Raw genomic sequence first — 26875 nt, 5'->3', positions numbered from 1 at the left:
TAGTTTTTCGTTGAGCATTGCAACACCTTAGTTGTTCGATTGCTTTTTCATATGTGCCTTGACTGCAGGCCTTCAGCAGACCAAGTAACCCCTTGCTCGAGTCAGTGACCTTGGGTCCAAGCTGGTGAGCTTTTGCTCAAACCAGATGAGCCCACGCTCAAGCTGGTGACCTTGGGGTCTCGAACCTGGGCCCTCGGCATCCCAGTCTGACACTCTATCCACTGCTCCACCGCCTGGTCAGGCTGGAGACGTTTTTTTAGTTATCGATTAGTATAAATAATTTTAACATAACCAAACCCTGTAATAGTGCATGAAATTTCTTTGCTACTTATAATCTTGTCATATTCCTTTACTTTCTCTAGGTGGTAGGAATGTAGAAAACTCAAGAACAGTGGAGAGTTTTCCCTTTGGGTTGTTATGACACTTTATGGCACATGGATAATGTTGAAAACAAAAAAATAGGACCTGGCCGGTTGGCTCAGTGGTAGAGCGTCGGCCTGGCGTGCGGGGGACCCGGGTTCGATTCCCGGCCAGGGCACACAGGAGAAGCGCCCATTTGCTTCTCCACCCCCCCCCCCTCCTTCCTCTCTGTCTCTCTCTTCCCCTCCCGCAGCCAAGGCTCCATTGGAGCAAAGATGGCCCGGGCACTGGGGATGGCTCCTTGGCCTCTGCCCCAGGCGCTAGAGTAGCTCTGGTCGTGGCAGAGCGATGCCCCAGAGGGGTAGAGCATCGCCCCCTGGTGGGCAGAGCATCGCCCCTGGTGGGCGTGCTGGGTGGATCCTGGTCGGGCGCATGCAGGAGTCTGTCTGACTGTCTCTCCCCGTTTCCAGCTTCAGAGAAAAAATACAAAAAAAAAAAAAAAATTTTCTTGTTCAAATGGCATTGTGGCTATTAGAAAAACTTCATAGTATAATAGCATAAGTACATATTAAGAACAAAGTCCTTTTGAATGAGGCTGGTGATTTGCAGAAGGTCTTTTAAATTTCAATTTTTAGCATTAAGCCCTCACTGACACGAACAAGGTACTTAGTTATTGGTGTTTTATGTATGTAGTCTTGGGAAAAGATACATGACCATATTACTGGTAACTTTTTGTTGAATTTTAAGTTTTAAAACTGTTAAAATAGTTTTAGATCTCCTCTCCCATTAAGAAAGTAATAAAAGCTTCTTAGCAAAATTTTATAAACTACAAATACGTGCTTTTCTTTGGTGCAATCATTTTTCATGGTGAAGGTTTTTTTGTCACGTATTTTATATTGCATATACTTTTTTTTTTTTTTTGTACTTTTCTGAAGCTGGAAACGGGCAGACAGTCAGACACCTGCACGCGCCCGACCGGGATCCACCCGGCACGCCCACCAGGGGGCGATGCTCTGCCCATCTAGGGTGTTGCTCTGTTGCAACCGGAGCCACTCTAGCGCCTGGGGCAGAGGAGCCATCCCCAGCACCCAGGCCATCTTTGCTCCAATGGAGCCTCGGCTGCGGGAGGGGAAGAGAGAGACAGAGGAAGGAGAGGGGGAGGAGTGGAGAACCAGACGGGCGCTTCTCCTGTGTGCCCTGGCCGGGAATCGAACCCGGGACTTCTGCACGCCAGGCCGACACTCTACCACTGAGCCAACCGGCCAGAGCCTTTATTGCATATACTTATATGCAATCTGAAAATGAGGCAAAAAAAAGTCTTATTTTTGAAAGTTTCTTGCAAGAACTGTAAGTAGAAGACTTCATTTTAAGGGGAAGTAGTGGTAGGGTTTTGGTAGTTGCATCATTGTTTATTTCATTATGGTCTATCTATCTTAAGGAGAAAGACTATATTATATTTTATACTAGAAGTGGTTAAAGTGAGTTTACATAACTTCTGATTTTCATTTTTTATTGCCAGAAGTTAACTTACTAAAAATGGTTAATACTTGTCTTACAGGTTCACAGAACTTTATGTAGAAGAACTGGAAAGTAAAGAGGACTTACAGATTCTTGTTGCGGATTATCTGAAAGGATTGAGTGTAAGCAAGACCACTGTGCAGGGAATCATAAAGTAGGTGTTTTCCAGGTTCTCCTTAGACCTTTCCTTTGAACATATGTGTGCTTTGTTCATACTATTTATTTTCTTTTTTTTTTCTTCTACCTGGGGAGAAAGGATCATTAATTAGATTTCTTTTTTAAAATTGGACCCTTATGCACTCCCTTAGATTTTGTTAACACAAGAAAGTATATATAGAAGTTGTAAAGAGGCAGACCAAAGCCCAGTTTGACAAGAATTTGGATTTCACTTGTGACACATAATTTGGTTACACTTGATCTTGTGGTAGCTGGTCATGAATGTCTGTCATTTTATATTTTAGTCTGAAACTTTTGCATCAGGTCATCTTCTAACTTCTAAAGTGTGTGGTAACGATACAAGTACTTGGTCACTATATCTTCATGCTTTTTAACATTTTGTCATGGTTCTTTATAGCCGTATCCATTTTAAAGCCTTGTTTTCCTGTGTGCTCATTCCTCGCCGATTTGCACTTGCCTCTCAGTAGAGCCGACTCTACTGCACCTGTTTGATGCAGTGTTTTCTCATTTACAGCCCTCTCACCTCTCAGTATCTTTTCATTAAGAATCTGAAGTTTTTTCCTTCTTTCCTTCCATCCTTAAGGAATATTGATAGATCTTTATTTATTATTTTGAAAGAATACCTCTGAGTGTGTGAAAATGGATTTTAAAAAGAGAGGTTTTGATGCATTCTCTAGGAAGTTGGAAGCTTGGTCACCTTGTCTGTAAAAATGGCTTTTGGGTCTTCTGTAGAAAAATGGGAACAATAGCAAAATGATAAATACTTATTACTTAGTAAAATCACCTGAAGTTCATCCTCTTTGTAGCTTCTACAGAGATGTGCGGAAAGAATCCAGGACAACATTGGTGGATGGGACTGGCCACAGACCTCACTACAGCCTTCGGACCCTCTGCAGGGCCCTGCGATTTGCAGCCTCTAATCCATGTAGCAACATCCAGCGCTCGCTCTATGAGGTCTTTCTAAAGTCTGGGTTTGGACGGAGGGTGGATGGACTCAGTGTGGGGAGGGCAGGAGTAGGGAAGCATATTCCAGGTTTGCTTATGCTCTCCATTTAGTCAGATTAGCCCAGAACATTTTATACCAGAGCTACTCTGACCTGTTTTCTAACATGGTGTTATATTAAAAGTTGTTCCGGGAACCAGGTCCACCCACGAGGTTGAATTTTTGTTTCTGAAATAAGTTGTCTTGTTATTATGACTTATTAGTTTTATGCATTTCTGTGTTTTGTTTTTTTTAGGGCTTTTGTTTGGGTTTCCTAACACAGCTTGACAGAACATCACACCCAATAGTTCAGAAGCTTATTTGTCAACACATTGTCTCGGGCAGTGTTAAAAGTCTGCTGAAACAGGTATGTATATATATTTAGTTGTTTGACTTATTTAACAAATGAAAGGCTGAATTATCAAATTTTGAACTATTTGGTTTTTTTTACAAAACTTATTTCTAATCATAAATCTGTTTCAAAATGTTAAATATGAAATGATAGAAATTCCTAATAATCTTACTCTTTGGAGATTTAAATCCTATTAATCAGGGGTAGTCAACCTTTTTATACCTACCGCCCACTTTTATATCTCTGTTACTAGTGAAATTTTCTAACTGCCCACCGGTTCCACAGTAATGGTGATTTATAAAGTAGGGAAGTAACTTTACTTTATAAAATTTATAAGGCAGAGTTACAGCAATTTAAAGCATATAATAATAATTATTTACCAAGTACTTTATGTTGGATTTTCGCTAAGCTTGGCAGAATAAATCTTTATAAAACAACTTACTATAGTTAAATCTATATTTTTATTTATACTGTGGTTGCTCCACTACTACCCACCATGAAAGCTGGAACGCCCACTAGTGGGCAGTAGAGACCAGGTTGACTACCACTGCTATAGATAGTCCTTTCCATCTGAATTCTGGTTGTGTGTGTGTGTCTCAAGGTTAATCCTAATAGGTATTTAATGTAAATGATATAAGTGGGACCATCTCATAAGAATGTTTTGTAACTTCTTTTCTTAGCTTAACTAGACTGTAGCTTCAAACCAGGGGACTAAGTGTTCTAGAAGAGCACTTTTTTGAAGCTATAGATCTGACCACTGTTTGACCATTTTCATTTATAAAAATATATAGTAATTTTGTATGAATCAGTATAATAAAATTTCACTGTATCTTCAAAGATTAAGGTATTATCCATAATGTTACCTGTAATAGATTAGTTTTTCAGTGGGAGTTGCTTTTATTTTTAAAGTATTCCAGGGGATAGATGGAATAATGCGAAGTTTCCTTCACTCAGTACAACACTGGCCCTATTTTGGGCAATGTGGTTTATATAAAGTACATATTTTTGACCAAACTTCGTCTTGAGAGTTGGAATTTTTGTAGGTAAGAGAACTGATTGATAAACTGAGCAATTACGTGAATAAAAGTAATTTTGACTCAAGTTTTCATCCAAATTTACCTATCCTCACTTGAATTTAAAAACTAGTAAATGTCATTATTTTATTCTCATTTATTTCTCAAAGTAATTTATTTATTTGTATGTTTGTTTATATTAGCGAGAGAGAGAGAGAGAGAGAGAGATGAGAAGCATCAACTCGTAGTTGTGGCACTTCCGTTGTTCATCTTCTTATATGTGCCCTGACTGGGGGGGCTCCAGCTGAGCCAGTGACCCCTCGCTCAAGCCAGCGACCTTGGGCTCAAGGTAGCAACCATGGGGTCATGTCATTGATCCGCGCTCAAGTCACAGACCCCATGCTCAATCTGGTGAGCCCACATTCAAGCTGGCTAGCTCGGAGTTTTAAACCTGGGACCTCAGTAGCCCAGGTCAATGTTCTGTCCACTGAGCCACCACTGGTTAGGCAAAGTAATTTTATATTTATGTTTCACCCATGGGTTTTAATGTTGAAAACATCCAGAACTAGGTAGTGACACCTTCTTTTCCTACTTTATACCCCTCTTTGAAAGAAGGCCAAGATTTTCATTGAACTGTGGGTTATTTCTTTAACTTTGTGTCTTTTAGCATATTCCAGAACCAAAAGGAGGTCGGCTTATTCAGGTTGAAGGCTACTGGATTTCGGTGGGAGACAAGGAACCTGCAATCGATGAGACTTACACCCTCACACCTTCCGTCAAGCTGAACCTGAGAGATATAGTCCGAGTGGTCTCTGCAGGGTGTGTGGAGCTTTTCTCTCGCTGTGCTGAGGGTTCATCATCATAGACACTGATGACATTCTAGTCTCATTCCTTACCTTTCAAAGTGCTCTATTATATTTATTGGCTCAATGAGCTGACACTTTTCTCCTGGCACCAGTCATTGTTTCTAGTTGCATCTTTAGTGGGAGCCATATGGATTCAGATTATTTTGGCCATTTTTAAGGCTGCTTTTTAGTATTTTGTTGATGAATATTCATCACTCATTATTTGTTAAGTTAGTGCCACTCATTATTTGTTAAGTAGTACAAGGAGTTTGGAATTTTTATTCAGTGTATTCTCAGGAACTATTTTTACATAGAAATTTCTCAAGGCTTAAAAAATGTTCCATTAATAGTACATAGGTATATAAAAATATTCTATTATGGTGATGTTAAATGATACATTCTTCTTTAACGTTACTTTAATTAATTCCGGGGTATTTTTTTTTTCTTTTAATTGCTTGGCTTTATTGGCTGATCTTTTGAAGAATCTATCCAGTGCTGATTCAGGGAGAGACATCAGTTGGCAAAACAAGCCTGATCCGGTGGCTGGCCGCAGCTACTGGTAACCACTGTGTGCGGATTAACAATCACGAGCACACAGATATTCAAGAGTACATTGGTTGCTACACATCTGACTCCTCAGGGAAGCTTGTGTTTAAAGAAGGTAAGGTTATTGTTCTATTTCATTCTTTTAGATCCATTTCCCCAAGTAACTTTTATCCTCCCCAGTTGAGGCGCTGTGCCTGCTGCTAGCACAGCTGGTTTTCCCTTCTCCCTGAGCTGCATCGTGGTTAAGGAGTGATGTTAGGGGTCCAGCTTCCTTTGGGCCCACTAAGATCTTGGCAGCTATAGGCAGGATTAGGGCCAAGTTTTGAAGAGTGCAGTTGAATTGCTTCATTTTGTAGAAACTCGAACAGGGTGAGCATTGAACATAGGGAAGCTGAGAATTGAGGTGCAAATGTGATGATTTAAATGAAATTCAACTGCAGGGGAAAAAATAAGTTGGAAATGTGATATTTTTCAGCCTGGTTCCCCCTCCTTTGTATGAAATATAAAAGATTATTTTAATTGAAAATTATGCTATTTTGATATTCAGCATCACAAATTATTTGGGGGCATGACTAGCTACAGGGAGTAATTTGCTTTGAAATTTAATGATCTAGCATATGTTGACTTGTATAAAATTTTGGACTAGTTTATGCACTAATTCTTAGTGTTTATTTCCTCCAAGGTGTTCTTATTGATGCTATGAGAAAGGGCTACTGGATTATTTTAGATGAATTAAATTTGGCCCCAACTGATGTGCTGGAGGCACTGAACAGACTGTTAGATGATAACCGTGAGTTGCTCATAACAGAGACACAAGAAGTTGTTAAAGCTCACCCTCGGTTCATGCTCTTTGCAACGCAGAATCCCCCAGGCCTTTATGGAGGCAGAAAGGTATGTGGCCTTTGTCCCCTTGCTCCCATTTGTTACTTTATCAGGTAGTAAATGTATCTTGGGAAGACTGAGATTTTTCTTTTTCTTTTTTAAAGTGAGAGGAGGAGGAGAGATAGACAGACTCTTGCATGGGCCCGCCCAGGATCCACCTGGCAACTCCCGTCTGGGGCTGATGCTTGAATCAACGGAGCTATCCTCAGCTCCTGAGGCTGGTGCTCAAACCAGCCGATCCACTGGCTGCGAGAGGGAAAGAGGGAGAGAAGGGGGGAGGGAGGGGGAGAGGAGCAGATTGTAGCTTCTCACGTGTGCCCTGACCGGGGAATCGAACCTGGGAACACACTGCACTGGCACACCGGGCCGGTGTTCTGCCCACTGAACCAGCTGGCCAGGGCCTGAGATTTTTCTTTTTCTGGTGAATAGCAGAGGCTCCATTTTGGAAATTAGATGAAAAGACCCTTTTTATCTTGTTTCTTCTGTGCCTTTCCTAGATGCTTTCTAGAGCCTTTAGGAATCGGTTTGTGGAATTGCACTTTGATGAATTGCCGAGTTCTGAGCTGGAAACCATCTTGCACAAGCGGTGTAGTTTGCCGCCCTCTTACTGCAGCAAGTTGGTTAGAGTCATGCTGGACCTTCAGGTATTCTATCTCTCTGTCACCTAACTTAGCTTCTAAAGGAATGTGTTGATTAGACTTAGTAGTTAAAATTTGATAGGTTCCTTGGGTAGAAACAGCTGTTTTTCCATTTATTATTTTTTTTCAGAGTAAAGATCTTGCCTTAAAAATGCATCTTGTGCATATTTTTTGGTTTTGTTTTGTAAATCAAGAATTTAATATGTTGAAAAAAATTTCTGATAGTTACATGTAATGAAAATATTCTATTTGTGGATAATTTTGGAACATTTTGTTTCGGTTAGAGTTTGGCATAAGCAGACTGCAATTTCATTTTTTAAAGGGATGTTTTCTTGTATGGACAAAACTGAAGAGGCCCTTTTGTATGGCACTTCCTTGTCAGTTCTGCAGAGCTACAGTGGTGTTTTTCTTTTCCAAAATACCCCGTTTACTTCATGGGGTTAAAGTGTTCTCTATCAGAATTAAACACTGTCAAATTACTTTTGAGGAACTTTATAAATAAATGACATTTTTACTGCTATGGTCCCACATTATGGAGTTAATTTCCCTGCACGTTTGCCCACATTTGTATTCGTGATCTTTTTTTTATATGACGTATAAGATGAAATTTCTTTGTTTATTACATGAGTTTGCATTTTTCTTCAAATGATTACGCCTGTTTATGTCTTAAAAAATTAATCAGTGGATTGAGTGCTTTACTGGGAGCTTAAATTTGTTAAGAATTTTGTGTAAATTTTATTCTTGACATTGTTCTTTCACATTTGCTTTGATTGTTAATAGTCCTGTCGCAGAAGTTCCTCGGTGTTTGCTGGGAAGCAGGGCTTCATCACCCTCCGTGATCTGTTTCGCTGGGCCGAGAGATACAGGTTGGCCGAACCAACCGAGAAGGATTACGACTGGCTGCAGCATTTAGCCAATGATGGTATGCTTTCAGTCAGATGCTCTCGAACTGAAGTTAAAGCAAATGGGAGGCTTTTTTTTTTCTTTTTATTAAGTGAGAGGTGGGGAGGCAGAGAGACAGACTCCCACATGCGCCCAACCAGGATCTACCCAGCAAGCCCCTATAGGATGATACTCTGCCCATCTGGGGCCGCTGCTCCGTTGCTCCACAACCGAGCTATTTCAGTGCCTGAGGTGAGGCCATGGAGCCATCCTCAGTGCCTGGACCAAATTGTTAGAAACATTCGAACCATGGTTGTGGGAGGGGAGAGGAGAGAGAGAGAGATGGAAGGGGATCGGGGAGGGTGGAGAAGCAGATGGTCATTTCTTCTGTGTGTCCTGACCGGGAATCGATCCTGGGACTTCCACATGACAGCCGACGCTCTACCCCTTAGCCAACCGGCCAGGACCAAGTTTTTTATTTAAACAAACCTTGCCCAAATTGTGATTGGTTATTTCAGAAACTGAGCCTTTCTTCCTCAAGTCTCAACTGCTTTGCAGTGGTACTATTTCTGCAGGCCTCTGTGCTAATATGTTCTGGTCTCCAAGGTTTTCTCATTATTTCCTTCAGGTGACCACATGTGGGTGTCAGGATACAGGCACAGTGCCTTTAGGAGTTTAGGCAGGTGGTTGGTGGTGTCTTTTGGACCGTTTATCTGCCGAGTGGTGACGGGAGAGGGGTGCTGTGCCTGAGAGCCATAGAACACTGGCTGGTCAGGTAACATCAGTCCTGAGAGAAGGCAGGAGTGTTACTTGAGACTCGGCATTGGTCGTGTTGGTTTAATCTGTGGGGAGAATTTATATGTTCTTCTCCATGATAGGACAGGAAGCATTTCAGAATGTTCTGATTTAAAAGGTGTTGATGAGTCATTAATAGGGTGGTTAATCAAATAGCAAGGAGACTGAATAAAACTAACCCATGAATTGTACTTTCTCATCTTTACTGGTAAAGGATAGAAGAAGAAACACATTTTTTTTTCCAAGTTTTTTTATTTTTTTTTTATTTTTCTGAAGCTGGAAATGGGGAGAGACAGTCAGACAGACTCCCGCATGCGCTCGACCGGGATCCACCCGGCACGCCCACCAGGGGCGACGCTCTGCCCCTCCGGGGAGTCGCTCTGCCACACACTCTAGCGCCTGGGGCAGAGGCCAAGGAGCCATCCCCAGCGCCCGGACCATCTTTGCTCCAATGGAGCCTCGGCTATGGGAGGGGAAGAGAGAGACAGAGAGGAAGGAGGGGGGTTGGAGAAGCAAATGGGCGCTTCTCCTGTGTGCCCTGGCCGGGAATCGAACCCGGGTCCCCCGCACGCCAGGCCGACGCTCTACCGCTGAGCCAACCGGCCAGGGCCAAGAAACACATTTTTTTTTTTTTTTTTTTTTTTAAATAAATTTTTATTAATGGTAATGGGATGACATTAATAAATCAGGGTACATATATTCAAAGAAAACATGTCTAGGTTATTTTGTCATCAAATTATGTTGCACACCCCTCGCCCAAAGTCAGATTGTCCTCCGTCACCCTCTATCTAGTTCTCTGTGCCCCTCCCCCTCCCCCTAACTCTCTCCCTCCCTCCCTCCCATGTCCTCCCTCCCCCCCCACCCTTGGTAACCACCACACTCTTGTCCATGTCTCTTAGTCTCATTTTTATGTTCCACCAATGTATGGAATCATGTAGTTCTTGTTTTTTTCTGATTTGCTTATTTCACTCCTTATAATGTTATCAAGATCCCACCATTTTGCTGTAAATGATCTGATGTCATCATTTCTTATGGCTGAGTAGTATTCCATAGTGTATATGTGCCACATCTTCTTTATCCAGTCTTCTATTGAAGGGCTTTTTGGTTGTTTCCATGTCTTGGCCACTGTGAACAGTGCTGCAATGAACATGGGGCTACATGTGTCTTCACGTATCAATGAAGAAACACATTTTTTAAAAACTTTTTAATTGAAATATATAGTAGCTTGTGTAAAGCTCTGTTATTTCATGTATAGCTCAGTGTATTTTTTGCCTATGTACATACGTAAATCGCTACCTAGGCCAAGACTTAGGATACCTCTGGTACCATAGAAGAGTCCTTCATGGCTCTTGCCAGTCTCACCTCATCAGGAGGGTAGCCACTGCTTTGATACTGATCACCACTGATTGGTTTTGCCTGTGCTTGAGTTTTAGCTAAGTAGTGTCATGACCCTGGGTCTGGCTTCTTTTCACTCATTCTAATGTGGGATACAGCCATGCTGTTATGTGCACTTCATTTTTAAAAAAGTTGTTATTGTGTTATAAGCCTTTGTGTGGAGATACTATAATATGTTTAGCCCTTCTCGTGTTGATGGGCATTTGGACCTCTCCACTTTTTAGCTATTATATATAAAGCTGCTTTGACCATTGCTGTATATGCCTTTTGGTACACATACGTCCATTTGTGTTGAGTCTACTTAGAAGTCATGTTACTGGAATCATGGGCAGGCATATGGTTAGATGTAGTTTCTCCCAGTTTTCCAAAGTAGTTCTTCAGATTTCCTCTCCTGCAGCAACTAATGTGAGTTGCTATTGTTTTATATTATCAACATCCCTTGGTATTGACACTTGACGGTTCCTCATTTTTATTTTTTTTAAGGTTATATGCTTCTGGCAGGCCGCGTCAGAAAGCAGGAGGAGGTTGATGTGATTCAAGAAGTCCTTGAAAAACATTTCAAAAAAAAATTGTGTCCTCAGTCTCTCTTCTCCAAAGAAAATGTCCTAAAATTGCTGAGTGAGTAGGCCAAAATATCCAGAAGAGAATGAATTAAATTACACTCATGTTGGAACCTAAATATTTATTCTACCTTTGATAGGTAAATTGTCTACTCAGATATCCACATTGGAGTCCAAGGTCAGCCATGTCGTGTGGACCGAGAGCATGCGGAGACTGGCAGTGCTGGTGGGAAGGGCGCTGGAATTCAGTGAACCGGTGTTGTTAGTTGGAGACACTGGGTAAAGTCCTGTGACCATACTGACTCTGAGGGTTCAGTTCAGTTCCATAGGGTTACTTATCTCCGAAGGACTCATCAGGAAAGCAGTCTTTTTTTCCTTGTTTTCTCCCCTCCCTCCCTCTTCTTTTTAAGAAGCAGTAAGGGATCTACTGTTGTTTATTTTCCCTTACCTGTAGACCTTTGTGATAGAAAAGAATGATTTCTTGCATCATTGTCACTGGGGCTATTTTTCTGTTTAATTCTTTTAAACAGTGACACGAATTCTATAACTGTGGAAGAGAGCAGCACATGTGCTGGTGTGTGTGGAAAGTCTGTAAGGATAGCTTTCTTTCCCCACCCTGGTGGTGGTTGGTAGAAACAGGAAGGATGGAGTTCATGCCGTGTGTCCCATTCTGGATAAGGAACAGGGCAGGGTGTTGGCATTTGGGGGAGGTGCGCCCTGGGCCAGGATGCAGACAGTCTGTGTTGGCCAGCACTGTCTGTTTCTGCAGTGAAGCTCTCACTGGGGCTCCCCCATTTTGCTGACTGGGGTGTTGTGGGTGTGTATTTAGAACTCATGCTCCTTAATCTGGTGTGTCTCTCTGACAGGTGTGGAAAAACCACCATCTGTCAGGTGTTCGCAGCCTTAGCAAATCAGAAATTATACTCAGTCAACTGCCACTTACACATGGAGACCTCAGACTTCCTGGGGGGGCTGCGGCCGGTGAGACAGAAGCGACAGGACAAGGTTTGTCGAATAGCAGATGATGTGTACATTCCTTTGAAGGACTGCACTTCTGTGCATGAGTCAACTGTGGGATTTTGTGCATGGTGGGGCTTATGATTCTAGGTTTGATAAGTATCTTCAGATTTATTTTGTTGTGCAGGACCTGTCCCGTGTTCTTAGTCCTTGACTTTCTGGCTGAATGACCACTTCTTCCAGCAGACATCAGTTAGTTACATGTGTGCCGTCTTGTGGATACCTGCCCTTTCATTTCATCTCCTCCTTTTCCAAATTGTAGGAAGAAACTGACACAGCAAGACTCTTTGAGTGGCATGACGGGCCTCTGGTTCTGGCCATGAAGGAGGACGGCTTTTTTCTCTTGGATGAGATCTCGCTGGCTGATGACTCTGTCCTGGAAAGACTTAACAGGTACACCCTCTGTGTTTGATGTTTTTGCTGATCTTGTTTTTATAGGTATTAATTTTTGTGCATAGAAAATATTTGAAAATGCAAATGTAAATATTTGAAAAGCTAATGAGTTAATAATTTTTTTTTTAATTTATTTTTTTGCCTTAGCACGCAGGACCTCCTTTAAGAGGCCTAGTTTTTGGCCCTGGCCAGGTGCTTCAATAGATAGAGCATCATCCTGGCACACTGAGATCGTGAGCACCTGGTTGGGGCACATATGAGAAGCAACTGATGAGTACACAACTAAGTGGAACAACAAGTTGATACTTCTCCATACCCTCTCCCCCTCCCTCCCTCTCTCTCTCCCTTGCCCCTCTCTTCTGTCCCATCTTCCCTGCCTCCCCTCTCTCTCCTCCTCCCCTCTTCCCTCACTTTCTCCCCTCCTTCCCCCTCCCCCTTCTCTCTTCTTTCCTCTCTTTCTCTCCCTCTTCCCTTTTTCTTTCTCTCCCTCTTCCCTTCCTCTCTCTCCCTTCCTTTACCTCTTCCCTTCCTCTCTCTTCCTTCCTCTCCCTCCTCCCTTCCTCTCTCTCCCTTCCTCTTTTCCTTCCTCTCTTTTCCTCCCTCTCTCTCCCTTCCTCTCTCAAATCAATAGAAAAATTTAAAGAAAGAGGCCTAGTTTTCCTGTTTTGCTGTCAATAATCAGGAAGATGGGACTGTGGGATGGCTAGGCTAAAACAAATGAGCCTAAGTTAAATTTCTTTATTAAGGCAAATAATATGGCCATTTTCTTGATTTTTATTTTTTAAAGGAACTAGAATCAACATACTAGATATGACTGTAAGCCTCTCAAAACCTCAGACCAATATGAATATTAATGTGTACCTATTTTTCTCTCTTTAAATATAATTTACATATCAAAATGCACTCGTTTTAAATGTATAGTTTAATGAGTTTTTGTTAATTTACTGTTTGCAACCACCACAATCCATTTTTACAACATTTCTGTCCCCCCTAAAGGATCCCTCATGTCCATTTACAGTTTATCTCGGACGTCACCTGCTACTTAATCTACTTTTTGTCTCTAGATCTGTCTTTTCAGGACATTTTATTTTATTTTTTGTGACAGAGACAGAGGGACCGATAGGGACAGATAGACAGGAAGGGAGAGAGATGAGAAGCATCAATTCTTCGTTGCAGCACTTTTAGTTCATTGATTGCTTTCTCATATGTGCCTTGGAGGGGGGAGCTACAGCAGACCGAGTAACCCCTTGCTCAAGCGATTGGCCTTGGGCTCAAGCTGTTGAGCTTTGCTCAAACCAAATGAGCCCGTACTCAGGCTGGCAACCTTGGAGTTTCAAACCTGGGTCCTCTGCATCCCAGTCTGATGCTCTATCTACTGCGCCATTGCCTGGTCAGGCTTTTCAGGACATTTTATATAAATGGTCTCTTCTCTCAATTTGCGTTAATGTTTTGATGTTTATTCATGTTGAGGCCTATTCTTAGTTGGTTTGTTTTTATTCCTGATAGTGTTTCAGTGTGTGATTATACTATATATTTTTATCCATTCACCATTTGATAATATTGGGGTTGTTTTTACTTTTATTAATGATGCTGCTGTGAACATTTGCATGCAAGACTCATTATTAAAAGGTTTTTTAAAAAAATATTCATTGTAGAGAGGAAAAAGAAAGAGAGAGAGAAGGGAGAGAGAAGGAAGCATCAACTCCCATGTGTGCCTTGACCAGGCAAGCCAGGGTTTTGAACCGGCGACCTCAGTGTTTCCAGGTTGACGCTTTATCCACTGCACCACCACAGGCGGGCTAATGTTGAGGTCAGCCTGCCTGACTGGTGATGATGCAGTGGGTCAGGTGTCAAGCTGGAATACTGTGGTTGCCAGTTTAAAACCCCTAAAGATTTTATCTTTATTGACTTGAGAGCGAGGGAAGAGAGAAGGGAGAGGAGAGCAGGAAGCATCAATTTGTAGTAGGTGCTTCTCGTATTGCCTTAACCAGGCAAGCCTGTGTTTTTGAAACAGTGACCTCAGCATTCCAGGTCAACACTCTTATCTACTGCACCACCACAGGTCAGGCGAGACGCTCAGTTTTAAAACACACGCCTTAATAAGGGCACGCATGGAAAAAGGAATTATTTTTGTTTTTATCAGAAATATTGTTTTGTCACACAGGATTTGGGATAATTTGAGTCGTTTTAAAATGTGTGGTTGGGAACCATTACAGTGAAAGCTCAGCAGAGGAGATAACATTTTTTCTTTTTGAAGAACATTGGAGACCCCAAAATAGAAAGAATGCACAAGCCTTTTCTAACTTCATATTCTACTGTTTTTTCTGTCTTTCAGTGTTCTTGAAGTAGAAAAGTCTCTGATTTTAGCTGAAAAAGGCAGCCTAGAGGACAAGGATAATGAGGTAGAGCTGTTGACTGCTGGGAAGAAATTTCGTATCTTAGCAACCATGAACCCTGGGGGCGACTTTGGAAAAAAGGAGGTAAAACCATATTCCCCAAGCATAATTTTTGCTTTTCTTTTTTGGCCATAGCTCGTTGGCACCTTTAAATGCAGTATGTAAAAATGCATTTGGAATTTTTATGTTGGGTAAAAAGTAAAAATCCAGAAAGATTTTTAGAATTATTACAAGGTTGAAAGATCATTCTAACAGATGAGCATTTCCTATTTGACATCTTAACTTTGTGAATGTACCTGAAATTTTATTGTTCTAGTCATTTTACCCAGGTCTTCACATGTTACTGTAACACTGTAACATGTGAAGCTTCTTCTAGAGCTCCGAGAGAAGTTGAAAATGAAATTCCTTTTATTTTTTAGATTTACTTATTTATTGATTTTACAGAGAGAAGAGGGAGGTGGAAGGTGGAGTCAGAAGTAGAGCCTATTCTCTTTTTTTTCAAGGAGCCATTCCCAGCGCCCGGGCCATCTTTTGGTCTAATGGAGCCTCGGCTGTGGGAGGGGAAGAGAGAGACAGAGAGGAAGGAGAGGGGGAGGGGTGGAGAAGCAGATGGGCGCCTCTCCTGTGTGCCCTGGCCGGGAATTGAACCCGGACTTCCGCACGCCAGGTGAGCCAACTGGCCAGGGCCGAGCCTACGCTCTTAAACACAGGTGTGGCTCTGTGAATGATTTTAGAGTCAAAAAAGAAATCACAGCTGAGAACCTCTTGGTTCTGCAGGTGGAATGTATCTGTTCTTCCGAGGGTTGTCTGGGTCACTGTCAGACGGTTGGAAAGAAAAGGGTGGAGTTGGTTCCTGCTCTTCAGAGGGTGGTTTAGGGTCCAGCCAGAGTCTTAACACCCCAAGACTAGGGGCTTTCAGGGTCGCAGAGACTCTCAGTGGAGAAGTCCGCATCGTGTGTGGGATTCTGGTCTGTTAAAGTTAGGAAAAGGGTCGAGTGGTAGCAGGTCATGGATAATGAGAAGAACCAGGGCTTGATTGTGAATAAATGCAATTTAGATTTTTGGTAACTTGGTGGGTGCTTGAAATATAAGCCTATTTTGGGCCTGATTTTCTTCAGTGTCATAAGAAGAAAGATTATATCACTGTGCCTCAAGAAATACTCTGAAGAGAAAAAATATTCCATAGTTTCAAACAAAATATGACAGAAGATATGATTTCAAGGTTGTATGTGTTACCTTGCCTGTCAGGATAACTTAAGGTTTTTTTTACACTTTTTTTTTTAAGATTTTATTTATTCATTATAGAGAGGGGAGAGAGAGAGAGAAGGGGGGAGGAGCAGAAGCATCAACTCCCATATGTGCCTTGACCAGGCAAGCCCAGGGTTTTGAACCGGCAAACTCAGCATTTCCAGGTTGACTTTTTATCCACTGCGCCACCACAGGTCAGGCGCTTAAGTTTTTTGTTTTTTTTTTTTAAATTATTATTTATTTATTTTTTAGAGAGAGAGAGAGAGAGAAGGGGGGAGGAGCAGAAAGCATCAATTCCCATATGTGCCTTGACCAGGCAAGCCTAGGGTTTCGAACCAGCAACCTCAGTGTTCCAGGTCGACACTTTTACCCACTGTGCCATTGCAGGTCAGGCCTTAAGTTTTTTTTTAGCCCAAGATTGCCAGCTTGTATTTTTTATGATCAGTAAGTAGGCAGAGGTGGTCGGACTCTGAAGACCAGAGACACTCCTTATCTAGGCTGACTGGTAGGAACACGTGAGGAACACACAGCATTGCTCTGGTCCTGTTTGGTAGGCTGGATGAACCGTGGATGGAGTTTATGGTCAGGTGAAAGGAGAGCATGACAAGCTGGTGATTACATGCATGTGTCATTGCAAACATTTGTGAATGGAGATTAATCGACCTGGGGAAGCATAAAGAAGGGTAGGAGGGATCCACACTGAAGGCAGAGGCCCTAAGACTGGGCCGACTAGACAGTTCTTAGTTACACAAGAGGTAAAATATATACCTTGTAACTTTACTCTCATTGAACCACATAAAAGAAGTTTTCTCCTTTTATTTCCCTTTGGGAAGATATCATTATTTTCTAGAGCATTGGTGATGTATGTGCAGGTGAGAGAAAGGACAGGCCTTTAGGGGAAGGTGTTCAGGATTCGGAGTTGTCCACTGGGCCTGGAATCCTAGTGTACCACTTATACTTTATATGACTTTGGAATTCTGTACCATCTGTCAAGAAAGTGATGGCAATACCGACTTGGAAGGGATGGTGGAGAGTAATAAGATGACATATGGAAGGAGCCAGGACAAAGTAGGCCTTCAATAAAAAATTTATCTAGTAATAGAGGTACCAAAAGAAGTATCTGAGCCCTGGCCGGTTGGCTCAGTGGTAGAGTGTCGGCCTGGTGTGCAGGGGTCCTGGGTTCGATTCCCAGCCAGGGCACACAGGAGAAGCGCCCAACTGCTTCTCCACCCCTCCCCCTCTCCTTCCTTTCTGTCTCTCTCTTCCCCTCCCACAGCCAAGGCTCCATTGGAGCAAAGATGGCCCGGGGTTCTGGGGATGGCTCCTTAGCCTCTGCCCCAGGCGCTAGAGTGGCTCTGGTCGCAACAGAGCGACGCCCTGGAGGGGCAGAGCATCGCTCCCTGGTGGGCAGAGCGTCGCCCCCTGGTGGGCGTGCCAGGTGGATCCCGGTCGGGCGCATGCGGGAGTCTGTCTGACTGTCTCTCCCCGTTTCTAGCTTCAGAAAAATACAAAAAAAAAAAAAAAAGAAAAAAAAAGAAGTATCTGGCACTTGCCACAGACTGGTAGCTAACATTTTCTCAAGGCTTTATTTTCTAGCTTTCCTCATTGGTATTACATTGACATTGCAGTTTGTGTCCCTTACAGCTGTCTCCTGCCTTACGGAACCGGTTTACGGAAATATGGTGTCCTCAGAGCACAAACCGTGAGGATTTAAAACAGATTATCAGCAGTAATCTTCGTCCAGGATTGTCTCTGGGCAGAATAGATCATAAAGGTGGGAGTTTTGGTGTGGTAGTGGTAATGGGTGTGCTGTAGGGCATTAGCAGTATGTCTATATAAGGTGAAGGGGAGGAGAGAATTGGGAACAAAATAGATCTGAGGAAATGTGGAAATGTGATGCTAGCTTGTTACCATTTATTAGAGTGTCCCTTCTTCCCATTCACAATGCTGTCTGCAACTTACTAAATACACCTGCTTGGCATAATCCTTCCAACACGGAGTTCTCATTTTTTTAACAACATACTATAATGAAATTCATTATTTCATCCTTTTTAATTTAATGGATATTCTGAAATTCTATTTTCTTGAATTAGTAGTGACATGGAGCATTCTGTGTAGCATATTTTAAAATGAATATTAATCATTTTACATTCTTTTTGGATAATCTTTATTACATTTATCACATAGGTTTTTATATTATGTTACTTCTTAATATTTATTGTAAAAAAAAATATGAACCTATCTACTTGATCACTGATATTCTTATTTCTGTGTAACAATCATAAATCCTCTTTAACAATGGATGAAGTTACCCATTTCTGTTAAGTCCCTGATGTACCTCATATTTATTTCACTTTCAAATGTAGCTCTAGGTACTCATTTTTAATACCTAGGTGAAGAAGCATTTAATTTCTTTCCTCATTGTTACTGGACTTCTTACCTTGAATTGTCATTTTAAGTTCCTTTTAAAGATTTGTGGGGGTTTTTCTATAATTAGTATTTTTTTCTAACAAACTAGTTTTCTTTTGATCAATTCTCAGTATAGTCTTGAAGAATATTCCTAAATAGTCTTTTTGTTTTAATAAACATTCTTTGGCATTTATACTTTTTAGATAGGTGTTTACTATTGACTTCAGAGTTATATAAAATGCTCTACTAAATTTAATTGGTATTGCTTTAACTTATATATGATTACTTAAGTATTTTATTTCCAAATATTTTTCAGCATGAAATTGTGATAATTAGAATAGCCATTTAACCTAAATCATGAAATAAAATTTATGAATTATTTAATTTGCTGAATTCTGATTGGATGCATTGACTTATGAAAACAAAAACCTGAATTAAATGCCACTAAAAATGTAGTATTCCCCATTTCAGTGAATCATTTTATAATATAGTAAAATTTGTGTATTTTCTAAGATCTTTGTGTCTTCAAAATTCTGTCTGAACATGAACCAAATGAATATTTCTTTGAGCTTTCAGGGTGTAACTTCTTAAGCTTTAATTCTCAAGTATTTTAAAATTAAAAGAATTTTTTTTTATATGTGTAGAATGCTATTTGTGAACCCTTTGGGAATGTGATAAGAGCTGTAGACCCCTCCTTAGAAAAAACGTCAATGTGAATTCACAACAATTTGCTTAAAATCTCATGGATCATGGTCCCTTTAGGCCATCTGTGGGCCGGCCTCTGTTACAGGCCTCCTGTTCTGGAGTGTGTGTAAACATTGAACATTGAACACTTGCTTCCTTGTGTCCTAGGGGCTGACATAGCTGAGGTGATGCTGGATTTTATTGACTGGCTGACCCACCAGGAATTTGGCCAAAGGTGTGTGGTCAGCATCAGAGATATCCTGTCCTGGGTTAACTTCATGAACACAATGGAGGAGGAAGCTGCTTTGAAAAGGCCAGAAACAATCTCCACTGTGACAGCTTTTGTCCATGCTGCATGCCTGGTGTATATAGATGGAATAGGTTCAGGTATGTCGTGTGTTAGCTGGTCGGAACAGGGATTAGAGCAAGTTCAGACCTCTCACCCAGATACTTTATAGCAGTGCTTTTGAACTGCCAGTCTGTGAAAGAGTTAACCACCCTGATGTTGTGCGAACTTTATAGACCCACTGATACTAGTCAAACTGACTAATGCTCAGGGTGATTTCTGCCTTAGTGTCCTCAAAATAATTCTCCTGTTTTCACCTGTCCCCAAGTATAAAAAATTGAAAACAACTGCTCTATTGGGTTAGTCTAATATTTCCAAGGCAAAATGGCTTTCCTTTTCTTTTTACTCTTTTTGGGATGTGGTAGATATAAAAGGTATGCTGAAAACCTCTCATTGCTTAGAGGCAAGGGATTTAGTAAACCTGAAGTGTTCGTTATGAATAGAAGACTATTGGAAATGCCCTTCTCCCGAGGGACTGGGTAATTCCTAACACAAATGGCCATTTATAGTTAATGGACCTGAATCCTTCTGTTTGTTTTAAGTTTACTATGATTTCATAAAATTCATTATTTAAATTGTTTTTTTAAGCCATGACAATTAGAAGGATAAACCAAAACAGCAGTACCACATTAGTTATCTTGTCTCCATGCTGGTTTGTCATGGAGTGTCAGGAGTTTTTTTTTTTACCGAATCAGCTGCTACTGAATTGATTATAAATTGTGGGGAGAGGGAAGTCAGACTTCCTCCTTAGACCTGCTTACATTAACAACTGTGTTTCAGAGAGGGTTTTATTTTCCCAGGAAACTGCCCCAAAGCTCTTGCTGAATGTTTGTGAAGCTTGGTGTTGTGCTATTGTTCGATGGACTAATCTTCTATCTTTTAGGGGTCACTTCCTCTGGGTTTGGTACAGCCCTTTTGGCTCGCAAAGAGTGCCTGAAATTCCTGATCAAGAAACTTTCCAAGACTGTCCGACTTACAGAATGTCAAAAAAATGAATTGAAGATTTATGACAGACTCAAGGCCAAAGAATTCACTGGGATAGATAATCGTTGGGGAATTCATCCATTTTTTATACCAAGAGGTAAGGATTATTTTAAATAAATGAAGATTGTCTTCTCGTACATCATAGATATTTGACTTTGTGACATTTTGTTTGGTGTGTTATCCTCATGATTATTTTTGAAGTAGTTATCTGAGTTAGGATATGATTGGCATAATCATCGTGTGAATGGTTAAAACATATAACTGGCATATAATGAATATTCTCTCTACCCTAATAGGAGAAAATATGGTTGTTAATCTGAATAAATTCTTACAAAAAAAGCTTTTCTATAGTGTTAGTTTTCAGCCTGTATGTACCAACTGTAGAACCTTATCACCTTTTATAAAAACAGTTTTGCGAATCCTTGAAGACAGGTTAGTCACTCATCTTCCTAACTCTGGCATCTGACATATAGCCTGGCAGTCAGAGGCGTTCAGAAGATGTCTGTTGATTGAATGAAAGGATGAACAAATAAATGATTAGTGGGAAATGCAGGTAGTACATCCTTAATTACTCTTGGTGGCTTAAAGACCGTGGATGAAATTGTTTAATATGGAGCCATGTGACTTAAATGCGTAGTTTACACTTTAGTTTTAGGAGAATACCTACTTATAAAGGTAAATTGTACAAGTACCTATAGAATTTCCAGGTATAGGGATTAGGAAAGATGTGTGCTTGCAGCTAGACCTATGTAAAGGGTATATGTGTAAGTATGAGAGATGCAGAGATCTGTGCAGTGGACACAGTGGCCAGTGTGCTGTTGGCCATTCCTCTAAAGCGCTTTATGGGCCTCAAAGTGGGGAAATGTTGAAATGGGGCAGAACATTTTCACCGCTGATGGTACTTTACTTACTGACAGTCTACTTGGTGATTCCCATAATCTCTGGTTGACGGATATATGGGATTTTGTGATGTCCAGCTTATGTGTGGCTTTTTTCCCTCTACTAAAGGCCCTGTCCTGCACAGGAGTAATATTGCCGACTATGCACTCAGTGCTGGCACCACAGCTATGAATGCCCAGAGGCTCCTAAGAGCTACAAAACTGAACAAACCCATTCTCCTGGAGGGCTCCCCTGGTGTGGGCAAGACGAGTTTGGTGGGAGCATTAGCAAAGGCTTCAGGCAACACTCTTATTCGAATCAACTTGTCAGAACAGACGGTAAGCTTAGTCACCCTACAGCTGATGAGGATAAGTATAGGGAGTAATGTTTGTATTTGCTGACAGTTTCCTGGTCAGGCATAGTTATGACATTGTCGGTATCCCAAATATTTCCTGGCTGTAAAAGATCACAACAGCATGACCTTCCAAACTGATTCTCTTTCTGGAATCATTAATAGCTGATGTCCATAGTAATATTCTCTCTGGATTCTTTATTCTAATTCTATCTTGAGAATTACCCACTTCAGTATTTATTATAAATTTAACCTCATTTTATTTTTATCTTTTCTAAACTAAAAAAAAAATTAGTAGGAATAAACAGACCTCTAAAACAACTGTATGACAATGTGGAACAGAGATGCCAAATAAATTAGAATTTCTTGGGATGGGGTCTGAGAGCAGGACAGGGGCATTATTACTGGTTTTTGCTATTTGTTTGTTTGTTTATTTATTTATAAAGTGAACAGCTTAATTTCCAAGTACAGCCACAGTTGGGAACTGCCAATTTGGAGCTCCAGCTCCAATTGATTTGGTACTTGGAGCATTGTGATGAGAAGGTTCTTGGGGACGTGTCTGGGCTCCTGGTTTAGAATGCTGAGATGAGTAGTTCTGTCTTGGGAATAAGAAGGGAAAATGGCACAAGGCCCAAGTATTTTTTATTTTAGATTTTGGGTTGAGGGATCTAGTTAATTTTTTATGTAAGTTTGGCTCTTTTTCATTTCTTCTCCCCTCTCAAAGGACATCGCAGACCTGTTTGGAGCAGATCTCCCTGTTGAAGGTGGCAAGGGAGGAGAGTTTGCTTGGCGTGATGGCCCCTTGCTGGCAGCTCTGAAGGCTGGCCACTGGGTTGTGTTGGATGAGGTGAGGGGACTGTCCATCATGCCCAGGATGGGATCTCAAGTTTGAAGAACAGTCACACTTTCAGAGCTCGGTGGCATGTCTCAGTGGATGATCGAATCATGCTATTTCCTAGTAAAGACAAATTCTCTAATGAAAAGAATCTTCCTAGGTTTCTTTTATGAATAAAAACAGTTACTTGTCAGAAAACACATATAGGAACCCCTCCCCCCCCAATAAAACCTACAAGCTTTTCTACTTTTGTAAGGTGGCCTCGGGAGAAAAACTGCCTCTTAGCTAGTATTTTCCTATAGTCTCTGATAGGCTTGCTGTTTGTATTTATTTCATGGGTATTTTACAAACATTGCCAACCACCTCATGTATTATCAGTGCAACAGAGAGACTGGGAAAAGTTACCTTTAAGAAGAGACATATAAAGATGGGGAGAAAATTATCATTGTTACATATTTATATTAGATAACTTATTGCCCAGAAGTAATTGTGGAGCTTACATGATAGGAGTGATGGAAGTGCTAGAATGAAACTGTGTGTGTTTGTGTGTGTGTGTGTTTCCAAAGTGAGAAGCAGGGCGGAGGCAGATAGACAGATTCCTGCATGTGCCCAATCGGTATCCACCCAGCATGCCCACCAGGAGGCGGTGCTCGGCTCATCTGGGGCATTGCTCTGCTACAACCAGAGCCATTCTAGCACCTGAGGTGGAGGCCATGGATCCATCCTCAGCGCCCAGGCCAACTTTGCTCCAATGGAGCCTTGGCTGTAGGAGGGGAAGAGAGAACTAGAGAGAAAGGAGAGGGGGAAGGGTGAAAAGCAGATGGGTGCTTCTCCCGTGTGCCCTGGCCAGGAATCAAACCTGGGACTTCCACACGCCGGGCCGATGCTCTACTGCTGAGCCAACTGGCCAGGGCCCAGATGAAACTTTTGACATAGGCCCCAGTAGGTTCCCTGGGTCACTAAGGTCAGAGGGTGTGCTGAGGCCTCCTTTTCTGATGAGCTGCTTTCTGTGTATCTAGGGGAGATGCTAAGGAGACAGTTTTGGGGAGTTATTTTTCTCCTTCAAATTCTTTGGGAAAAAAGTGGGATAGAAAATTCATTATCCAGGAAAAAAGAATGCCTGGTTGTTGTTGTTTTTTAAAATTTTTTAAATTTATTCATTTTAGAGGGGGATGGGGAGGAGCAGGAAGCATCAACTCCCGTATGTACCTTGACCAGACAAGCCCAGGGTTTTGAACCAGTGACCTCAGTGTTCCAGGTCAATGTTTTATCTGTGCCACCACAGGTCAGGCCAGTGTTGCCTTGTTTTAAAGCTTAAGGCTTTTGACTATCCTCCAGTTGGGTAAAAATGCACCCAGGGACCACAAGGGCATTCTGGACTTGCAGTTACACTTTAGTGCAGTGTTTAAAACTTGGCCTGTTTGGGCCCTGGCCCATTGTCTCAGCAGTAGAGTGTTGACCTGGTGTGTGTAAGTCCTGGGTTTGATTCCCAGTTAGGGCACACAGGAGAGGTGACCATCTGCTTCTCCCCCCATTCTCTCTCTTTCTTCCCCTCACATAGCCATGGCTCAATTGATTCAAGCATGTCAGCCCGATTGAATCAGTCAGAGAGACTGATTCAAGCAGTCTCTCTTGGACCTGAGGATAGCTCCATGGAACCACTGAGGCACTAAAAATAGCTCAGTTGCAAGCATGGCAGATCATCAGCCCCAGATAGGTATGCCAGGTGTATCCCTGTCAGGGCACATGAAGGAATCTGTCTCTGTATCTCCCCTACTCTCACTTAAAAAAAAAAAACACAACAATTTGGAAATGTATAGCATAGGTTTTGCTCTGTAGTGCTGATATAATTGTGACATTTGAAATTATAGTATAGTTTGGTTTTTGCCCATTTGAATTCTGTCAATTCACATTTTTCTGATTGAATTTTTCCACATTTCCTTAAAAAACACCCATACTTTTCATCCCTGAGCTCTGAACTCAGCATCTGAAGACCTGCATTTAGCCCTTTTTATTTTTGGCACAAAAACTTTGTATTCTTGTTTACAAAACTGTTGGTCAGAGTTAGCTGTGTAGATCTATTTTATGTAGTTTATGTCACAGCTTTTTAGGGCCATTTGGAAATTCATTCAGTGTTTGAGCTGGAGAAGAAACTTATCTTAAGTATGTAAAGATCTGTCTTACCTCATCTTTTAAAATTCCAGAGTGCAAAAATGAGATACCTGTGTGTTGGCAAGCTTTTTTGTAAACTGTGATTTATAAAGTAGGTCAATATGGGTCACATAATGGAAACAGTTTAATTTTATAAAATATTTTAACTGCTTTTTAAATATTTATTCTTAATATTTATTTAGTTTACTGAAAAATCATTGATAGTTTACATACATCAAATCCAATATCTATATGAAATAGTAATAGGATAAAATCACATCAGTCTTTCACTCAAGAAGAATGTTACCACTACTGTTTGAGCTTCCTCCTTCTACAGATACCACTAACTTTTGCGCATCCTTGCTTTCTGTTATTGTTATACAGTCTATCTAACATTCATGCATTTTCTTCTCCAAATAGCTCAATCTGGCTTCTCAGTCTGTATTGGAAGGACTCAATGCTTGTTTTGACCACCGAGGAGAAATCTATATTCCTGAGTTAGGAATGAGCTTTCAAGTACAACATAAGAAGACGAAGATTTTTGGGTGTCAAAATCCCTTTAGACAAGGAGGTGGAAGGAAGGGCTTGCCCCGGTCTTTCCTTAACAGATTCACTCAGGTGAGATTCCCTGTACCACAGAGACCACAGCTGGGCTGTTGGGAGTGATGAGACTTCTTGCACGTAGCTATTTAGGATGTTCTCTATGAGAGTGAGAGAGAATCATTTAAATCTGTTTTTTAATTCCACGTCTTTATATATAATGAATACTAATGTGACTGATTCTTATCACTTCTCTCCTGGTGTAATCCCTTTGCCTATATCCCAGAGGACCTGGCGTATTACCAGTTGGAAGATAGTAAGATCACCACCCTCTTCAGGATTCTATTACTGTTCTCAGGATTAAGGCCAATATATAACCTTTTCAAGTGTCTGTGTGATCTATGAAGACATTAAAAATAATACATTTTAATTAAAGTGGGAAAGAACAGAAAACTACCATGAAGAATTTAAAAATCCAGTATTCTTCATACCAAAGTCAACCATAATTCACATTTGATATATTTACTGCCTTTATTCACATTTGCAGAGATAGAGTGTGTGTGTACATATGCTCGATTATTTTAATTAACATCTGTTTTTCAAAGTTTGGCTCATCTAGAAGTTTAGAAATGGCTTTAGATGTTAGCTTTCTTTAATGTCTCTGTCCCTTGATAATTAAGAATTTGCCAAGTATCTTCTAAGAATAGTTTATTATAAAAAATTTCAAGCTTATTAAAAGTTTAACAATTTATAATGAATGTTCATATGCCTGCCATGCAGGATTTTGGTAGGAAAATTTTAAAAATAAATATACTTTAAAAAAGAAATTGCTGGCTCAGCAGTAGAGCATTGGCCTGGCATGTGGAAGTCCCGAGTTCGATTCCTAGTCAGGGTACACAGGAGAAGTGACCATCTGCTTCTCCACCCTTCTCCATCCCTGTCTCCCACCAGTCCCCACCCTATCTCCTTCCCTCTCCTCCCCTCCCACAGCCAGGGTTCTAGCAGTTTGGCCCTGGGCGCTGAATGTCTCCATGGCCTTGCCTCAGGCTTTAAAATAGCTTGGTTGCCAATCAATGGAGCAATGGCCTCAGGTGGGCAAAATATTACCTATTAGGGGGCTTGCCGGATGGGTCCCCGTCAGGGCACATGCTAGAGTCTGTCTCTCTGCCTCCCTTCCTCCCTGCCTCTCACTTATTAAAAATAAATTGCGTGTATCTTATTTTATTCAATTTAGTAGAGTAGAGCTAACAGGAAAAACCTCAGAGGCTTTATATTTCAAAGATTTTATATATTTCTGTATCTTAAAATGCAAGGAAAGAAGTTTCTAGAACTGAAAATTTATGTATATATGTATGTATAACTGAGGTATTATTTTTATGTCAAATAAAAATTTCTGGTTTTTAGAAACTATAGCCTCTCTCCATGTTATTTTTGGATTTTATAGGTCTTTGTGGATCCCCTCACAGTAATTGACATGGAGTTCATTGCCAGTACTCTGTTTCCAGCCATTGACAAAAGTATTGTTAAGAAAATGGTTGCTTTCAACAACCAGGTAAATATCTATTTGTATTAATTGTGTTTCATTTTCCTGGTTATAAATGAATATAATTTCCTGAACATGGGACACTACCAAAATACCAGTGTCTCTAAGATAAAATCACAGAGAATTCTGCAAGGTTATAGTGGGAGGGAAGCT

At 41.1% G+C, this 26875-nt stretch overlaps 1 protein-coding gene across 4 annotated transcripts in view; it reads left to right on the top strand.

Moving 5' to 3' along the window:
• MDN1 (midasin AAA ATPase 1) overlaps nt 1–26875 on the top strand; it is a 176220-nt gene that overhangs the window by 60404 nt on the left and 88941 nt on the right. For all 4 annotated transcript variants that reach the window (XM_066254274.1, XM_066254272.1, XM_066254273.1 and 1 more), the window contains 20 exons: nt 1919–2032; nt 2862–3009; nt 3294–3404; nt 5070–5221; nt 5730–5908; nt 6476–6684; nt 7173–7319; nt 8094–8235; nt 10869–11003; nt 11086–11224; nt 11812–11950; nt 12225–12355; nt 14691–14835; nt 17644–17773; nt 19261–19479; nt 20322–20519; nt 21431–21639; nt 22378–22500; nt 25060–25257; nt 26624–26731. In XM_066254274.1, the coding sequence (XP_066110371.1) occupies nt 1919–2032; nt 2862–3009; nt 3294–3404; nt 5070–5221; nt 5730–5908; nt 6476–6684; nt 7173–7319; nt 8094–8235; nt 10869–11003; nt 11086–11224; nt 11812–11950; nt 12225–12355; nt 14691–14835; nt 17644–17773; nt 19261–19479; nt 20322–20519; nt 21431–21639; nt 22378–22500; nt 25060–25257; nt 26624–26731 (3076 nt within the window). The remainder of the gene's footprint in view (nt 1–1918; nt 2033–2861; nt 3010–3293; nt 3405–5069; nt 5222–5729; nt 5909–6475; nt 6685–7172; nt 7320–8093; nt 8236–10868; nt 11004–11085; nt 11225–11811; nt 11951–12224; nt 12356–14690; nt 14836–17643; nt 17774–19260; nt 19480–20321; nt 20520–21430; nt 21640–22377; nt 22501–25059; nt 25258–26623; nt 26732–26875) is intronic.

This window comes from Saccopteryx bilineata, chromosome 1 (genome assembly GCF_036850765.1).
Source record: "Saccopteryx bilineata isolate mSacBil1 chromosome 1, mSacBil1_pri_phased_curated, whole genome shotgun sequence".
Taxonomy (NCBI): Eukaryota; Metazoa; Chordata; class Mammalia; order Chiroptera; family Emballonuridae; genus Saccopteryx; species Saccopteryx bilineata.
The sequence above is the reverse complement of the archived record's forward strand: the minus strand, read 5'-3'. Positions and strand labels throughout refer to the sequence as shown.